The 19,816-nt window shown below is 45.8% G+C and overlaps 1 protein-coding gene across 7 annotated transcripts in view; it reads right to left on the bottom strand.

The window, feature by feature from the left end:
* Window positions 1-1,101: 1,101 nt before the first annotated feature.
* The window catches only part of BEND7 (BEN domain containing 7), a 76,825-nt gene continuing 58,110 nt past the window's right edge, over window positions 1,102-19,816 (bottom strand). For 3 of the 7 annotated variants that reach the window (XM_060292600.2, XM_060292609.2, XM_060292614.1), the window contains 3 exons: window positions 15,382-15,501; window positions 6,903-6,956; window positions 1,102-3,405 (listed from right to left, as the gene is read on the bottom strand). In XM_060292600.2, coding sequence (XP_060148583.1) covers window positions 3,344-3,405; window positions 6,903-6,956; window positions 15,382-15,501 — 236 coding nt within the window. In that variant the 3' untranslated portion in view covers window positions 1,102-3,343. Of the gene's footprint in view, window positions 6,957-15,381; window positions 15,502-19,816 lie in introns of those variants that run through there. The other 4 variants (XM_060292623.1, XM_060292628.1, XM_060292603.2 and 1 more) reach the window with 3 other exon arrangements.

Below are 19,816 nucleotides of genomic sequence, written 5' to 3'. Positions count from 1 at the left end.
CAGCTGGGAAATGAGTCACCCGCCGTCCCCCTGTCACTTGGTTTTAAGGCTGGGCCTGTAGGAGGGGAAACAACTGAGGCAGGTGTGTGCGCTCTTATTCTACGAGAATGCAAATGGTGCCCCTTCTGCGGGTAAGACTGGGTCCCCTCCCACTGGATGAGAAAAGCCCTTCAGGGTGTTAGCCAGGCGACATACGAGGCACAGATCCTTGCCAGCGAGTGGGAGCAAGGGCATCCCGGGGGCCTGGGGCCAAATCATGTGATGTGGCAATAATACAATAATACAAATAATTTCCCCGCACCAAGGGCCGCACCAAGCCCTGGGGGGATTACAGCAGGAGGGGCAGGCTGGTGCCAGGCCCCCAGCTTCCAAGGGCTGCGCGTGCGTGGAAGACTCTAGCTGGCAGTAGTTTAGATTTTCTCTCTTTGCAAACAGTTCACCCTGTCACCTTCTCTCCTGCAGTCCGGCTGCTTTCTCACCCGCGACTACTGCACTCCCCCCAGCTGTAGACTGGCTCAGCGCCAATGCCTCCACAGAAGGAGGGCCCAAGACGCAGACCCCGAGCCAAAGCCCCGACAGAGCTGGCCGGCCAGCCCGGGGTGCCTTTGGAGGCAGGAGGGGGCAAGTCCCCACGAGGAGTAGCGCCCCCCTGTGTTCAGAGAGGAGAATAAAGCAATTAGGTTTGAACAGCCACTTTGCGTTAGAGAAGATTGATTTGTCCTTCTGATGTGTTGTTTCCATAGAAGCAGGGCTTAGCCTTTTAAGTGAAGCTTAATTCAGTTAAAATTAGGCTTCAAGCATATCACTACTTCTCAAGTGTTACTGTGGGACCTGCCACTGATCTAACTTCCAGGCGGAGCCTGTGACTTAATGCATTCCAAGACACTCTTTCTGGTGGCAATCTGGTTCGTCGGTTTAATTTTTAAAATTAACTTCATACGGAGAGAAAACTTTCTGCATAAGATCACCAGAGTACTAATAAATACCTTTTAATTAATGGCTGGCATTGTCTCCACTTCATAAAGGCAGGAGGGCTGGCACACAGGCAGGAGACAGGCGCGTTCAATTAAAGTAATTTATTGTATTCTTCCAGAACAGACATAAAGGGCATCTTGGAAATTGATATCACAGCACGTGTTATACACCATTTTCACAACTAGCCTTGTGTTGAATATTTTTTAAAGAACATAGTAATCTTAAAAAAATCTAAATATTTACATATTAATAAAACATACATACAGAAGATTGAGACCTTATCCATAGGTATGGAATAATTCTTTTTTTTTTTGCTAAGAAAACCTATAAAAAGGATTTCTGAATGAAGTCTGAACAGTAGTCGCAGTTAAGTAAACACAGTTTTAATTTATAAAATATGATTTTACGGTTGCAGTTTTATGCTGTGTATTTCCAATCTGTGAATCCATTGCACATATCCGAGAGCCGAACAATCCCCACCCACCCCTCAAGTAGTGAAAAATTCAAGCTCTCGCCCAGTCTTGGCAGGAAGTGCTTTGAAGGTTCATGGTGTATATTTAACAGATTCCACAGCTGTAAGGTAAATGTTTCTACTTTTATTTGCAATGTATTCATCTTACTGTAACAGAGTTGAAAGGTCACTAATTAATCTTTTCAATTCCCTTGAGAAAGGCTTCCTTCTGAGAGGCAGAAGACAACTTTTACAACATATCTTGCAGAAAAACAAAAGCCTGGGTTCACAATACTTCATTAGACTCCTTGACGAACAGAGAGGCTGGTGTCAGGGAAGGGGTTACTAACTGGCCTGAAATCGAAAAGGCTAGGTAAACCTGTGATGGAAACCATTGATCTGAACCTTCCTTGAGGCTCCGAAAAGAAGATAAAAGACACATGTGTATGAGATGTAGCTGTCTAGCAGGTGGATTGATTCCATAAGCCACGCCTAGACCAGCTTTGTCACATCACAGGAATGCCTCCTATGGTCTTGGGTTGATTAGCTGGTCTTTAGTGGGTACTGCCTCCCCCTAGAGCTCCCCTCCTAGCCCAGGGTTAGCTGCCCCGAGTGACGTGATGGTACAGGTACCTGGGATGGGGTAGTCAGGAACTGAGGTTCCCAGCTTGGCTAGCCCATTGATGGCTTGTTGCCCGGCGCTGGGCATCCGTGATCCTCATTCCTCCTTTGCTGCCTCACCACAAACCGAGGGAGTGGGACTAACGGTAACTCTGAGCTCTTACACTCTCCGATTTGATAAAGTAAGTGCCAGGGACGTGTGTTAAATGGTAGCACAGCGTTTCCCCTCCCCACGTCCCGGGGGTCTGGTGTTTCTACTGTCCAAAGTTCTTTCAAGCCAACTTTTGGCCTTTGGGTCAAGTGCCAAAACTTCACGGTAATTTGCTTTATACAATAAACGAAGTGTAAATGCAATGCCTCCAAATAAACAGGCATTTTGAATTCACCACCTTACTAGAGAAAGGAATCTGGAGGTAAATATCTCTGTGAAACAAATACCCACATGCCCAAAATATTTCTTTAAAATGAATCCACATTTTCACTTGTTGGTTTTATATAAAGCGGGGGGCAAGTGTACCAGAGCCATGTGAAGTATATAAGATCAAGTACATTTGTGGCCAGTTGCCACATGATGCCACAACCCTGGACCACTCAGCTAAAACCATCTGTTAAAATAGTTGTCAGGTGTCATGTGGATAGCTGGTTACTTTGAGCTTCTCACCTTTTAATTAGTTATTTTGTCACTGTGTTGACACAGCCTACGTGAAAGATTTTTCTTTCCTAAGAATTTACGTATCGTTTGCACTTATCAGTGACAAATGATTATTCTGGGGAGAAAATGATGCCACAAATGATTTCATCTAATAGATCAGAGCTGTCCTGTCTCCCAAAACAACTTTTCCATCTTCTAAGCTGTTGAAGATTCTAATTAAGTTTGGCCTTCAACACTGCTTCCTTGGTCAGGAAAGAGCCATTCTCCTCTATACTGCAACTAAGCAATTTACATTAAAATAAATACGCTTCAAAACTCTATACCATATTCACACTGAAAAAGAAAAAGAAAAAAAACAGGGAAAATAAAACTGCTTCTTTTTCATGGACATTGAACCAACCCAGTGATATGCTGGACATTTAAAGGCTGAGAATTCAACTCTGAAGATGATTTTTAAAAATCTTAGACCAAATTGGGGGCTTGATTATCACACATTACAAAGAAAGAATATGAAAACTATTCAAACGTGACGGGTCAGCTTCACAGAACGCCCACACTTTGCAGTAACCTGAAATGCTAGTGGATCTTTGAGGAAATTCCAATGGAGGAGATGCGTGCGCTAAGAAGTGTCGCTAAAGGGAAGTCTAGGCAGTGAAAGCTGTCTCTGTGTCTTCCGTGTTTTCTCTCCTGGTGTCAAATATATGACCTACAACAGAGACAAGAAAGTGAAGGGGGGCCGCTTCTCTAAGGAAGGGTTGTACGCTTGTCTATGACACGGCCAGACGCAGGACCTCATTGGTAAGGTGTCTGTGTTTCACCTCTAAATCAGTATTTTTTAGCCAAGGCTTTAGGTGTGCCGAATGAGTAATTTTAGTCATTAGAAATCTGTAATGATGATTTTTACAGGAAAACCCATGAATGTGGGTTCCTATTAGAGTATGTTCATATCTATCATCCAGGAGTAGAAAATGGCTAAATAAAATACAATATGGCCTGTAAGATGGAATATAGTGCAGCTATTAAAATAATGTGTGTGGAGATTTGTAATAAAATGGGAAATGCTTGTTAGGTGGTGAAACCAAACAGAACAAAACTTTAGGAAACAAAATTGGATGGATTTGACCTCCATTATATGAATTAAAAAAATATAGAGAAAAGTCTGGGAAAAAACACCCAACGATAATGGTTGTCTCTGGGGGGTAAAAGTAATTTGCATTTTCTTCCTTACACTTTTCTGTATTAATTTCTAAAATGTGTGCAAAAGAAGGCCAATTTATGAGCAAAAAATGCTAAGCCTAGGTGCGCTCTGCACTGTTCTATTTCAAATCCAGAGGCCTCCTTTAAATTTCAGTACTGTTTTGATTTTATTCTCTGTACTCTTTCCCCCCCAAAATTGTTCCCTTATGGTGGTTTTTCTCCTTTATCAGAGCTCTGTCTCCACCCCTGGGCTGTAGTAGCCTCTGCCTCTGGTCTGAGGGTGGGATTTGTTCACCAGCACCTAACTCAGTGCTGACTCCTGGCATCGCTCAAAAACGCTTACTGACAGGGTCGAGGGAAAAGAAATTAAGAAAATATGTTTTTCCACTCGAAAAATCTGTATCCATTTTTGTTAAAGCTAGACAAACAGAAGTTTGCTTAAGTGTTAACGGACTGAGATAAATGTCATCTGACACCTGACTGTAACCGTGGCCTGGTCGTTTCTGGTTCATCGAAACACTTGGGGATTTATTCCCCCGTCCCACCCCTTCCCAACACGCATGAATTTGGGAGGAGAAAAAAGACCTTAATAAGGTAATAAAGGCACTGTTAAATCTTTAAAAAGGACCAACGGTTGCCAGCTCAGACGGACCAGATGAGGAAGGTCTGGCCAGTGAGTCTCCAATCCAGGGAAGAAGCTGCATGGACGAGAAAGGTGGAGCTCATCCCTCGGACGGTCTCATTAAGGAGACACGTAAAAGGGGGGAGGACTAAGTCGTGGTGCTGTGTTCAGAGAAGCCCCAGACTGGGCTTTTATGTGAGGGGCACTCCAGAGACATGCCAGTCTAATCAAGATTGTTTAATTCCATTACTGCAAAATTTGGGCACCAATCCGTGACGTCTCTTCCCATTTTCCAGGTGATAAGTGGTATTATTTATCATGCTGTTTAGTGATTTGTATCAAATATCTATCAGGAGTCTAGTGAAAAAAACTGCAGGAGGGGTCCTACTATTTTCCTCCTTAGGGCCTCACGGCCTTGGGTAGGGTCTTCTTGGGAAGAACCTGAGAGCTGAAGCTGCAGCGGACTTCAGGCTGACTTACGCCAGACACTCTAACTGTGAAGACGGGGTGACACTGAGATGGAATCCTAGAGGGATTAGGACATCCATCACCTCTTAGGATCTTTAGGAGACATGCAGAGAAGGTGTAAGAAAGCTACGCGGTGGACTGGCTGGGAGTTGAGAGGCCTGGGCTCCGGCCAGGCCACCAACCAGCTGTGAGACCTTGAGAAAGTCATTTAGTGTTTCTGGGCCTCAGGCTTTTTTACCTGTAAAATAAAAGGACTGGATAAAAAGAAGGGACGGGACTAGATGATCTCTAACACGCCTTCTTTCTCAGATTCCTGGAAATTCTTTTCACTTCCATGAGGTGGTTCTACCATCCTGTATGTCAATGTTCTCATCTGAAACATCTCTCTGCCTCCATCTTCAGACAGGTAAAGGCAAAGGTATTATTTCAAGGGAGTGGTTTTCCAATAATAATACTTCTTAAAAGCCCACTGTGTCAGATGGTGGCCAGGACGGGCAGTGCAAATGTCCTGGGGTCATGGGGGCTGATGGGGGAGGAACCCTGGAAAGTACAACTAGAACAGCAAGGTGTTCCTCCAGAGGGCCTCCCGAAAGGGCACAGTTTCCTCATTAGTAGCAATGCTTCATGCCTCTACCTGGAGTGGGTGGTCAGAACAAGGTTGATAGGAGTTGTCCTGATACTCAGAGGAGCACAGGTTGGGAAGGAACAATAGAGATCATGCATTTCAGTTCTCTTGGTTCATAAGTGTGGAAACATAGCCAAACAAGAACTCCCCTTTCTATAATTTCTATAATGACTATATACAGTGAGAACGTGATAGAAGCCGGTTGCTCTTGCCCTCTGCAGTCATTTCATTATTTGTCCATCGATCTGTTGCTTAGCTACTCAGTGACAGAGAAAGCACCATATCATTTGCGTGTCCGAGTTTTCTGGCTGCTCTGAAGTTCGCTAACGTACATTTCTGCTATACCGTGAACTCAGGGTAAGTGCTGTCTGTGAACACGGGCCTCGCCGAGTTCCTACACAGACTCACGACTCCTCTCATCCTTGCTGGACCTAACTTAAAACTTACCACCCCAAATGGAGAGAAAACACTGAGTTGAGCTTTTTCATTTACAGGGTTTTTTTTTGCGGGGGGGGGGCGGTGTGTCTGGGTTTGGTTGTTAGAGAACCTTCAGGTATTTTGAGGGAAGTGAATAAAGAGTCTTGAGACCAACTGAGGGTTGGTCACATGGCTCACTGATCAGACACCTGTCCCTCGGGCTCTCGGGTGAGAACCGATGCAGAGGGAGGAGCCCGGGGTCGGAAGGATTACTTGAGAGTCAAATAAGAAGTCGGAATTAAGTCTATGGCTTAACCCTGCAGCAGGTGTGGCAGTGAGATGGTGTATTCAGCTGATCGGGTTACAGCGTGAGGAATGTGCCACCCAGGCTAGATGGATCGAGCACATTCAATCCGTCACTTAAAACACAGTATTCATCGGGTGCCCATGATAGGAAGCGCGATGACACTGCCTCGCAAAGGTTTTTGCGAGGGAGGTGAGTGAGGCCAGAGCGCATGTGAATTTCATCATAAAATGGATGATCCCTGATCTAAACAGAAATGTCATTTCATGTTAAAATATTTTTTTTAATGTCCCAGGGCTTGGGGAGGCAAAACGTTGTGACACTAAGTTCTTAGGACTTGCTGTTCTGAGGTTATCAGGCAGATGAAACAGAATGTGAAAAAACGGTAGCTTTTCATATGCAATGTGCAAAATCTCTCTGAATGCAGGGCATTGAGCTCCTCTGATTACTAGGGGTTGGGCCTCTTACAGAAGCAGTTTGCTCAAGCATCTGCCTCCCTGATGTTAAAAACATTTTCAATGCAAACATTCTCACGGGCTGTATTTTCCAGCAGGTGATGATGTGTTTTACCTGTTGGGGGTAGAGAAACGCAGTCCAGCCGTTCATCACCGTCAGCTGCCTCTGCTGGTTACAAACATGAAACACAAATGTCATTAGTTTCAGGGAGCTCATTCATTCTGCCGAATAAGGTAATACAATTTAAAAGCTCCAGCGCACATAATAGTTTTCACCTTTTTTTTTCTTCTCAGCTTCAGCCAGTTCACATTAGAGATTTTAATACCATGATTTAAATATTTTTAAAATGATATAAAATCCATTTTCCTCTATTAACATTTTTTATATCTTAGGAAACTTATTCTATCAGTTCACTTTCGCTTATTTATATAGGCTTAAGTATCCACCCAGAATCTGGCGTGAATTGTTTAAATGGGATCGTCGAAGGCATGGAGGTCAGGGAATTCCTATGGTAGAATTTTACTTGTCGTCCGCAGAACCATTCTAGTGGGGCAGGCTTAGGACAGCTTGGGAACGAACCTTTCTTTGGAGATGACTGGAAATTCAATCTGAAATCGGCATTAATTTAGTCATGAATAAAATCAGAAGGAGTAAGCATTTCTTCAAATGATTTGTCCCTTCTGTGCTTTAAAATGCAAAACTTTGCTCATCTCTGATATATTTCAATCTCCTGAAGAGTTTTCCAAAGGTAGATCCTTCCGTCACAGAAAACCTTCCAGCAAGTACAAAAAAGAAGGTGCCCGTACGTTTCCTGATAAGTGTTGGGCTTGTCAGTTTCCCCAACGTGCTGTGGACAGGCCAGAACATTCCACGGCTGCTGGGATAATTCTGGCCCTGCTCCCTCTGTCCCAGGGCTGCCGCCCCCTTGGAAGTTTCCTGCACATGTGTCTGTGAGGCCAGTCAGGTGAGGGCTGCCCCGTGTAACACGTTGTAATGCTGAGTTGCTGGGAAGCAAACTAATGGTGTGTTCTTGTTTTGACTGCCATGGCTTTAAACGCAATCAGGGTTCAGAGATGGATGGAGACGTTCAGAGATTTCCCCTGGTTCATTCACCCCTCCACCATCCTGCCCTCAGACTGCCACACGACGGCCGCGGTGAAAGACCCTCACCTGCTAAATCCACCACAAAAACACCGAGACAGAGTAGTCAAGACAAGTTTTGGCTGGAGAGACGCAGCAGCCATGATCCAGCAATCCCACTCCTGGGCATACACCCCGAGAAAACCATAATTCAAAAAGACACATGCACCCCAATGTTCACTGCAGCACTATTTACAATGGCCAGGTCACGGAAGCAACCTAAATGCCCATTGACAGACGCATGGATAAAGAAGATGTGGCACATATATACAATGGAATATCACTCAGCATAAAAAGGAATGAAATTGGGTTATTTGTAGAGACATGGATGGACCTAGAGACTGTCATACAGAGTGAAGTAAGTCAGAAAGAGAAAAACAGATATCGCATATTAACGCATATAGGTGGGATCTAGAAAAATGGTACAGATGAACCGGTTTGCAAGGCAGAAATAGAGACACAGATGTAGAGAACAAACGGTACGAATTGGGAGATTGGGATTGACATATATACACTAGTATGCATAAAATAGATAACTAATTAGAACCTGCTGTATAAAAAAAATAAAATTCAAAACAAAGCAGCAACCACTAAAAATTATGTTGTAGACGAATGTTTAACACTGCATAAAGCATTCCAGTCAAGTGATGGGATAAATGGTAAGGTTAGAATTCTATAAATAGGTTTATGGACAAAACACAGGACATACTAAAACGTTAAGTGTTTCTCTCTGGATGAAAAGCTTATGGGTATTTAAAATTTTGTTCTTTGAGTTTTTAAATTTTTCTTATATATTTAAAAAATAACAAACATGTTATTTTTATATTTAGAAGATATTATTCTCTTCTGATTGGCTTGAGTGAACTTGAATAGGAAGATGAAGTACACCATAGTTCTTTCATTGGGATTTATTTATTTATTTTCACGGTTCAAGGTTTATTTATTGTTTCAGTTGGTGTAACACTTAGATAGCTGGCTGCATTATTTCCGACGATTTTTCTCTTTTACATCACATGGCAGTGTACACTATTCTGATACATATAGTACATAAAATAAGATTCTTTAGAACAGTTATGCACGGGACATGCAATACTGGATTTATCATCAATCCCAGGATGTGATTCATTGGAGAAAAAAAAGTTGGACTAGGCATCTTGGCTAAAGGAACCAGAAGATTTAAAAGATTCTTCAGTAATAATAATAATAATAGCTATGATAGGCATCACCATTTACTGAATACCACCTCCTGAGCAGTTATTATATGCGTTGTGTCAGCTGACCCTTGGCAACCCCTACAAGGCAGGTCTATCTTACGCCCATTTTAAGAAATGAGGCAACGGAGACAAACAGACGTTAAGACGTACCAAGGGTTTGACTCAGGTTAATGCCCGGGCTTGACCTCTTCGCTCGCTATGTATAGTCCAAATATAAATCACAGGTATCACTATAAGCTGCAATTGTAAAACTTCAAGCTTTAGTTCATTTGACACTTTAGTAACTTTCTCTACCTTCCATGAAAAGCAGCTTTTCATTTAGTGTTGACAAAAATCAGTTCTGGGTGTAAGTCGATCTTCCCTTTGTAATTCAGCTCTCCTCACTTTAAAAAAAAACAGGCCTGTGCAATTATGTGCTTTACTAAGAACCAAACATACACAACCCCAAATCTGTAAAGGATTATGTATAAATGAGTAGCTGCCCGCTGCACAAACAGGGCCAAGTGTTGTGGATTAAGAACATGACTGTTAACTTAAATGTGATTCTAACATCTGTCTGTAACAACAAGCTCACAATCTTTCTTCTCTGGTGACAGGCAAGTTGTGAAATTCGGGAAAGATGAAGCAAGTCCAATAAAATTTTAATAGCAGTGACAGCTTTATTCTTAGATCCAACACAAATTAAAAAATTGCGAGTTTTGCACTGAGGAAATAATCTAATGAAAATGATAAAAATGCACACCAGAAAAGGAATCATTCCAGTTATCGAAAAAAAATGTATTACATGTGGTGAGAGCCCCAAATGAATCTCTATTTGGATTCGCAGAACAACCTTTCAGACCTGTGACGGGCACTTCCTTTTTCTGGAGGCTTCGCCGGCTGCCTTTAGCAGCGAATTGATTACTTGCCCAGGTAGAGTCTGTACCTTATTCCAGGAAGTGAGCCAGATATGATAAATAAGACTGAAGCTGTGGAATATCCATGAGACGCCATATTGTCATTTAGACCGAAAAGGAGACAAAAAAAGAGCAAGCAATAGCACCGACCCCGGCCCCTCAGTTCTCATCCGCATGACGACAGTAACGCGTGCGGCTCCAGTTCCGGTTTGCGGGGATCCCACTTCTGTGCCGCTTGGGGAGAAAGAGGTGGGACAGGATTTGACACAATTGGGAGGCGAAGCCTATTTGGCAGGTCACCGTGGGTGTGCTGTCATCTTGCTCCTGTGTGGTCTGTGTGTCAGCGTTAGCTTTGTCCTTCAGCCACCCTCCCCTTCTCAGACGCTGATGGAACCTGCTAGACAGGCTGGGGAAACCTGCCAAGGTGCCAACCACCACTCTCTAGGCAGAGAATCTAAACCCAGTGTCAGAGTGGAAGCATCCTCGATCAAATGAGATGACTCCAGAACAGGGTACCCGATCATCTGAGCCGGCGAGACGCTCCACAGGAGGCGGGGGGGGACTGCACCCCATTCTGTACCAACAGGCACACGAATTACTAATCCAAACCCTGAGATGGTTAAGAAACGTGCTCACTGGCCAGTCTATTTGGGGGAAAGAGAGACAGGAATGTGGAGGAAGGTCCGCACTGTGTGCATGTGTATGCTGTGGGGAAGGGAGTGGAGACCAGAACTTATGATAATAACTGGTCTCAGCATCTGACAACAGAAAAAAAAGGTGTGTTTATGTATAAAATACATACAGAAGGGGAACAACATTGCAACAGAACTTGCTCTTCTAGTCATGTGGCCTCTGGCAGCAGAGCTGCTCCTGTGTCTCTGAGAACAGTCTTCTCCAATATACTCAGTATACGCCCAACACTCCGCTCCCTACGTGTATGTCTTCCACCTTCAAAGGTGACTCTTCAGGGCTTCCCTGGTGGCGCAGTGGTTGAGAGTCCGCCTGCCAATGCAGGGGACATGGGTTCGTGCCCCGGTCTGGGAGGATCCCGCATGCCGCGGAGCGGCTGGGCCCGTGAGCCATGGCCGCTGAGCCTGCGCGTCCGTCCGGAGCCTGTGCTCCGCAGCGGGAGAGGCCACAGCAGTGAGAGGCCCGCGTACCGCAAAAGAAAAGAAAAAAAAAAGGTGACTCTTCAAATGGAAACTTTTCAGCTCCTTTAGAGACTGTTATTCACTCTCCTCAGCTAGAGGCACAGGTTCTGGGACACCAAGCCCTCTTCCTGCTTCCTCTGGGTTGTCTCCAAAGCTCCTCAATCAGTAACATCCGGATCCTGAATTTATGCCGTCCTTTTCCCTCAAGCTCCCACGGAGCTCCAAGCATTTCCCACGTCCTGCCGCCACCCCCTGTGATGCAGGAAGAGGTCCTAGGTGGAGGAAGCAAGTGCAGATTTGCTGGAAGCTGGCGGCACAGCTGGGGCCAAGGCGCGGGGACCACAGGGCAGCTGGTGGATGGACCCTGGCCACTCTGACCCTTTGCCTTTCCTTTGGACTGAGTATTACATTTCAGTCTCTTCACTATGACAAATCTTAGATCTCTCTGATACTGTATTTAGTGTCTTTGTTTTTTGGGTTTGACAACTTGCTCTGAAAAGCAACAGGTAGGTACAAGTTCTCACATACTCAGAACCATCAGGGTTGCTAACGCAGAACCTAGGCAACATAAGACCAACTTAATACTTAACTAGCAAGGACACCGCTCAGCTTATACTTGAAAGTAAAGCTGAGGAGACACGCACCCAGCAGGACTCCAGTGCTTGCTTACTGAGGGGTTACTCGCGGGGTGCTGTCTTTTATAACACCTGTCGATCGCAAAAAGTGCTTTCCCTGGAGCCTGAAACCTAAGGGGGCAGAGTCACAAAGGGGCCTTTGTGAGGTGTCTCCAGGCAGAGGCAGGGGACCTTTAGCCTAAGAAGAGATAAGAGAGCCGCCAGCAGGAGGGTGATCTTCCCAGGTGTTTCTCAGTGAAGCCACCCAGAGTGAGGTCTGGGCGCCTTGACCCGAGACTCTGAACCTTTGGGGGAGCTGGGAGAAGAGGCGATCAGGAGTGAAGAGGACTCAGAGGACGGGGACAGAGAAGTGAGAGAAAGGGCCTGAGGACGAAGGACGGGGCACCCAGGGATGGCCAGGCGAGTGGCGTACCCAGCACGTGGCCACCCCGCGGGTTCTGGGGATGGGGGATGAGGAAGCCTCTGAACCTCCAGTCAGAAACTGCTGGAATATTCTCCAAGATCTCACGTGACCGCGATGAACTGAGACCTTTTTGCTGTGGACAGCTGTCCCTTCATTCCCATTCGCTGGTCCATTCAACAGATATCCTGGCGTGTCCACACTGTGTCACACAGTGTTCTCAATGCTCAGGACAGAAACATGCAGCCTCTGCTCCTGAGGGTCTCGGGGAGGAAACGGGTGTGTCCCCGTCACTATTCAGGTGGCAGAAGATCAAAGTGCCGAGGCCGCCTCTGAGATGCTGCGTGCTTCCAGGCGGAGGGGAGCCTGGGTGTGGGAGGCCCGCCGATTTCAGACGGGGTGGGGCGGGGCAGGGTCTGGTGTGGCCCAGGGGCGCACCGGGCGATGGCAGGAGGTGAAGGACCGTGCGCACTGTGCTGGGGGGTATGTAGAAGGGTTTTTATCTGGGCGGACAGGAAGCCAGAAGTATTTAATCTGGGGCGGGGCATGACCGGACCTCATTAGCAGAGGCTCAGGGAGTGGAGGCTCGGGTCCCAGGACGTGGCCGAGCCTGGAGCTGCACACTGGGGAGCCCCCGATGATGGGACAGTGCAAGTCACGTGGGAGGACGCACAACGAGAACGAGAAGAAGCACCAAAGATGGAAACCAGGACCCGGGTTTAGGAGACAGGCAGAGGAGAAAGAGGTGGGGAAGGAGACCCAAGGCACTGACAGGGAAATTGGAGGAGAAACAAAGAGAATGAAATCACAGAGCCTGGAGGAAGACAGTTTCAAGAAGGATGTGATTTGAAAGGGTAACAATCAGTATGGAGGTCAAGTCTGAGTGTTAATATAAACAAGTGAAATCTGATGATCCGGAGGACGCAAACGCAGCAAAGGTTCACGTACGTAGAGGAGTGAGGTCGGGGCAAAATGCCCTGGATTCTAAAGTGAACTGGGTGGGAGGCAGACTCAGGGAATGAAGGCCCTTTTGGAAGAAATCTGACCAACAGTGTCAGAGGAGAAAGGAACTTTGTTTGCTTTGTTTTGGTTTTGGTTAGCAAAGGGAAGGACGATAAGGTCGTGGGCATTTCTTGAGCATTATTACATGTCAGCTGTCTATCGGTGGCAATACTTACATTATCTAATTTTAACTCTGAAAACACCCGGAGGTAGGTATCAGCCTCGTTATATAAATGGAGAAACCGGGGCTCAGAGAGGTTGAGTAATTAGTCCAGGTTCCCAGGAAACTGTAAATGGCAGATCAGAGCCAGGAAAGCAGACCTGTTCTCTCCACTGCACCACGCTGTGTTGATTTGCGATGATTTGGGGGTGCAGAAGACAGCAGTGAAAACTGGGAGACCCAGGGGGAGGATAAGCACATGATTTACTGCCCAAGACTGAAAGCCTTTGAGAGTGAAAGGGGCATCACTGATAATCATGCCGGGACAACAGGAGCAAAGCGGCTGCCCCAGCACAGCAGGCTGGCTGGTCCCCTGACCGAGGACACGACGTGTGGCTGCCTCAGTGACCTCCATGCCGCCAAGCATGGCTGCGCGCAAAGACATCTTCCGAGAGGTACGCTAGCTTCACTGATAAAGACGTTCATGTACAACCCGCGTCTGGAGCCTCAGGACAGCTCTGTACGTAGACAGGCTGTACGTCTATGTCCAGTTCGTGATGGGGACCCGAGATGAGAAGTATGGAGTGACTTGTCCAAGGTCCAGAGCTGGTGAAGAGCGGACGTGAGCCTTGGAAACCAGATCTACTGACTCTGATGTGACTTGTTACCTAATGCAATAATCCATTTGGTTACCAATGAAAAATCTTAGTAGTCCATTGCTCTTTATAAAAAGAGCATCAGTTAAGTGTAAAAGAAGTCAAAAGGTTAAAAAAGGAGGGAGGGAAGATTTTTAATAAAAAAAACCTCATCCAGTTATAGCTGGATAGGGTAGCGTCTTGCTAGCTACTTTTATAGAACTGTAAGGTTTTTCACCCGGAAAAACCACTCGGTCCCTCGGTGCTCTGTGTCTTGTTGAGTCAAGAGCACTCCCAGCCTGAGCCCGGAGCTCTCCTCCCCGGGGCTGGTGGCTGGGCTCTTCCGCAGGCTTGGTCACGGTTACTCCTACTCACAGTGAAAGTTCAAGTAAGAGGCTGTGTTACAGACAGTCTCACAAGTTTGTACTGCTGTTCTATGGACCCCCAGAGTGTGACATTCAAGCAAAACCTGTCTCCCAAACTCTCACACCACAGCCACAGAAGCACAGAAGGCTCTTAGCAGGCCAGGGGGCCTGAGGTTTGATCGGTTGTTTTTTGTTTTGTTTTTTAAAAATAATATCTAGAGGCTTGTGGCCTCCTAGGGGTGATTATTCCTACATAATGGCAGAAAACTGACCTCAAAAGGATTCTTCATTGGTAAATTGTCCCACCGTCACTTTGGGGAGAACGAGATTTCAAATGACCATCTCTAAATAGTCATAATTCAACTGGTGTTCACCTTTCCTGGAAGAATGATCCCAGAACCACCAAGCCCAGATTGAAGGAAAAAAAAGAAAAAAGTAAATATCTGACTTAAAAATCTCTTTCTATTTTACATGGTCTTTCTGGTAAGATGATTATTGTGTGTGTGTGTGTGTGTGTGTGTGTGTGTGTGTGTTTTAATTTATAATTTATTTTATTCACTTAGTACAGTAAGAACACCTTTCCATGCAATTAAATATATTTCCACAGAATCTTCTTTTTTTTTTTAACCTTAAGCAACTAGTACTTTTTATGAGGTCATGGAGGTCCAAACAAATAAAAATCAATAGGCAGTAGAAACAAATCACAAAAGAGAGACCTCATTTCATACATAAGACCACCAGCGAGATTAGCAATCTTTTTCATTTGTACTATTTAAAGTAAATGGCCTGACGTAACTTTCACTGTTTAATCTTAAGGTGAATTTCAAAATCATTTGACTAAGCTTTTCAGATACAAAACCAAAGCACATTATATAAAGCTTCTCCTTTAAAAGACAAAAGACAATGAAGTAGCCGAGAGCAAAGAACTGTACTTTGTATCATCTAAAAATTCGACAAAGCACTTCTGCAATTATTTTCTTGCAGCTGATTCATACCTGAGCCTCTTTTTAACCTTCTTCGGGCCAGTTTGATTTGATCCTGTAGAATCTGAACCCAGTCTCTTGGGCCGGGAAGTTTATCCACGTGATTAGCAGTGCAGTATTTTTCTGTGAAGACTGAAAGAAAATGTGAAATATTGTTAAATATTTTAACAAAGAAAACATGCAGATCTGAAAAAGGAATATAACCCCAAGAAGGAAAAAAAAAAGAGTGTACTTCTAAAAGATGTCAGTTCTGCGGTGGATATTCTCAAAATCCATATGGCGTTCCTTTGGTGAAGATGGAGCTTGGCAGGGTCCATCCTACATACCATGTCCTGTGCTTCCAAATGAAACTGGTTACAGATATTAAGTAGTTCTACAGAAACTACTCTTTCTAATGGCTCCACGTCCATGTGTATGTGTCTTACGGGCAGAGCAGAAAATGCTTCCTAAGGGTCCATTGGCCCCATGACAGAATTCTGCAAGTGTATCAACATACTTCACTTTTCTGCTAACTCAAAATCAAATAGAAAATTATGCAAAAAGATGATGGTCTCGTGGCGATTCCTGCTAAGTCGATCGGCACTCAAAATAGAGGCAGTGCAGTTGGGTGTTAGTGCAAGTTCCAATCCTACTTTGAGTCAACCTCTTGCATCTTGTGCTAGCAGCTCCTAGGAAAGAGCTCCCTAATAAGCACAAAGGGAACTCTGGAGTCACGTGCTATGACAGTTGTCTCAGTAAAGCCGCACAGCGTGTGATGGTGCACGCAGCGCTGTGGTTGCCATTTCTACTTCACATATCGTTCCTGAGCACTTTTCAACCTGCTCCCCTCAAGGTCAAGGCCTGCTATGCGGTCACGTTGCACTGCCTCCTTGGTATTGAAAACATTGATAATTTTAATATTTTGAAGGTTTCTTTTAAAAAGAAAGGACAGAGGAAAATGTTGACAGATTCAACTACACAAAGCTGTAACATTTCTATTGAATAAAAAATAAACATTTCACTTGAATGAGCAGAGCTAGTTGCACTAAATCTACCACGATAGGAAGAGCTCATCCCAAATGAAAGAGCAACTTCAAGCCTCCACCGATAAATGGAAAAAGTACACTTAGCAAAACATGTTCAAATAATTTGTAAGCCCCCAAGTTGCAAAACACTTTATACCTACTAAATTAGAAAAACAATTACGCTAATACTTAAGATGGATAAAATTCTGTGAATCTGGCGCATTCAAATATGACTGTTGGCATAAATTGGCAAAACCCTTTTGGGAGATAAGATGGTTCTATATAATGAGACATGAAACTGTTCTTCCTTGGGACTGGTAATCCTATTCCTAGAAATTTATCCTAAGGAAATAGTAATATGGAAGAAGGGAAAAAAGTCATAAACAGTCGTCCCCTGGTCTCTGTGGGGCATGGGTCCCAGGGCCCCCATGGTACCAAAATCCACGGATGCTCGAGTTCCGTATATACAATGTGTATTATATGCATACAACCTATGCACATCCTCCTGTATACTTTGAATCATTTCTGGATGACTTATTATACCTAATACCACGTCGATGCTATGTCAGTAGGTGCCTGCACTTGGCAAATTGAAGTGTCACTTTTGGGAACTTCCTGGAATTCTTTTTCAAATACTTTTGATTGGCAGCTGGTTATACCTACAGGTGCAGAGCCTGTGGATCCGAGGGGCCGAGTGTACAAACATCAACAATCCAATTGTGCAGGAAGAGATGCGGGGCAGCAAGGGGCGGGTGGACGTGAGGGGGTGGGAGCACGGGATGCCTTTCAGGAATCGACACCATTGCGGGAATCGGGGCCAGCGCTAGTGAAGATGAAGGGGTGACGGGGAACAGATCAGGAACTAGCATGACCCGGTGAATACAGGAGGAAGGTGTGTGAGGGGAGCTGCGAGATGCATCAGGTGTGGCTTGGAACACGTTGAGTTCGGGGTGTCTGCGGAGTCCTCACATGGGGACAGCTGGCGGGTATTTCAACACAGAAGCCTTTGGTTCAGGGAAGGGGTCCTGGAGGAAGATGCAGGTTCGAGGGGCACAAACATATATGTGGTCATTAAAACGACAAGAGAAAAAACATTGACAGAGTGGACAGAGCACTGGCCAAGCACAGAGAGGACCCCCGGGTCTGAAAGGAGGTTGAGGCACGGGAGACCAGGAAGGAGCCGGAAGCGTGGTCTTGCAGGCGCAAGTGGTGGGACCCACAGCCCCGAGTGCAGACGAAGGGCCAGGAAAGAGGTGAGGAAAGAGTCCCTGGAGGCCGTCATCAAGGGCGTGGGGAGGGTGGCCACAGATGACAGTCTCCAAACGCCAGGCCTGGCGGTGGGCTTGGGGGGAGGAAGGGGCGGGGGAGGAAGGATGGGGATGGGGGAGGCGGCCAGTGGGGATCCAGGGAGGATGGGGGGACAGTCTAAGGAACCATGTACCAGAGGAACTGGGGGAGGGTCGGCATTCGGGAGAGGGATGGGGGGTTACCCTCGACCGGGACCAGGAGGAAAGCTTCCTCCTCTGAACCCAGAGGAGGAGAAGACAGGGGTGGACTTAGAAGGGATCAAGGTGGGTCCTCATCGCTCCTGACGCCTCAATGAACTCAGTGGTGAAGGGCGTGGAGAATGCGGGAACGTCTGGAAGTGCCCAGAGGAGAACAGGAACAGGAAGGCAGCAGACGAGAGCGCAGGATGCCGAGTAGGAGCGGGGCTGCGTGCTTGTGGCGGCAGTGGCCATAGGGCGGGTGTTTTCTCCAGGGCACCTGGCAGCTCCTCGTCTGGGGTGGAGACACCCGATGGGAGGGCTGCTGTAGGGTTAGGAGTTCGCCGGACAGGTTTGGCAGAAGGACAGGATATAAAGCATTGAAGGTGGTGGTGAAGATGCCCCCTGGGATGAAATTACAGCTTTCTTCACCCACCCTTCCTTTCCACCCATATCTGGGAAGCACGTGAAGCCAGAAAATGGCTTAGACTCGGGCAAATCTATGGAGATCAGGGAATGGATATATCAGTGGGGTTGGCAAGGAGATGCCGGGGAAAAGGGGCAACTGAGAATATAATGGTGGAGCGTCAAATGTTGGCAGCGAGCAGGACGTGTGGTCAACGGTGTGGGGTTGAAGTGTAGTGGAGATGAAAGCCAGTGAGGACGAGGTCTGGACACTCTAGCTAGGGGGTCACGGGATCTCTCATGTGGATGGTGAAGTTATCCAAGATGGCAGCAGGACCTGGGAGTGAGGGGAAGGAAGATGCAGAGGTGTGCTGATGGAAAGGCTCCATCCTAGCCCCAACTGAGAAGAGGAGGAGAGATAAGGAGGAGGGAGGGTTAAGGTCCAGGGAGAATATCAACCAGGCTGCCCAATCTACGATACATGGGGCACGCGAGTAAGCAGTCTCCACCTGGGAGAGATGCAGAGGGGACAGCATCCCCGGGGTAGGGGTGCTTCTGAATCTCCTGTACCAGATTATAGACAGGGGTCTTCGGGGGTCTTTATTTTCTCTCCCTAAAAGCACCTACTGCAGTGCCCTAGACTAAGAACGCCATAAACATTTGAAGAATAAACATATTTTCTACTTTTGTTTCTAATGGAAGTAAATACAATAGCTCAGATATTTAGGCTAATTGGGGGAGAAAGGCCTATCTGAATTAGTAGGAAGTCTTAATAGCATATATTTAAAGAAACAAGGTTTTATTACATTCAAATGCCCACAGTGACACTTCTTAATCAGAGGGCTGCCGAAAAGTTCTTGAAATCGTGTTTTAACGAACAAAAGAAAATATTTGTATTTGGCACCCTATTCGATTATAGGAAAATGTATACCACAGAAATGATTGAATACACCGTCTTAGCAGGTAAACCTCTCCCTCCTTCCTTGTAATGTTATTTATGTAATTAATTTCCATAGCAACCCCTCTCTTCTTAGATTGGGAAATGCATGCATTCAAATTAGCCCACATTAGGAAGCAGAGATTCGAAATTAACAACACAGATTTGGATTATGCCAACATCAAAGTGATTCCCGGCAACCACGTGTGTCAACGACTAGGTCCAGGAGAAACAGAGGGAAGGTCTCCCACTGTGTAGGTGGCTTCCAAGCGGATCTTTCTCACCATTTTAAGCTCAAGTGTTCTGCCGCTCGTTCAAAAGGTGACAATTTCTGGTTATTATTTTCTCCTTGCAGTGAAAAGTTATCTGGTTTCAATCATAAGAAGCCAGGGAAATCTCTGCCTCCTGGGTCTCCCTTTGCTTGCAAAGCATTGGGCTTTCCGAAAAATACCTCTACAAACAGATATTTCCATCGGGCATATTATTGACATTCTGGTTCATGGCTTACACTCAAACTTAAAAGAAACTTTTAACTAGAATCTACCTACAGAGGACGAAATCCTATTCTTTCTGTTACATGCGCAGATGAGTCCTGAGAACAGGGCCAAAGGACAGTC

Source organism: Globicephala melas, chromosome 2, assembly GCF_963455315.2.
Source record: "Globicephala melas chromosome 2, mGloMel1.2, whole genome shotgun sequence".
NCBI lineage: Eukaryota > Metazoa > Chordata > Mammalia > Artiodactyla > Delphinidae > Globicephala > Globicephala melas.
This window is presented reverse-complemented; position numbering and strand designations above follow the sequence as displayed.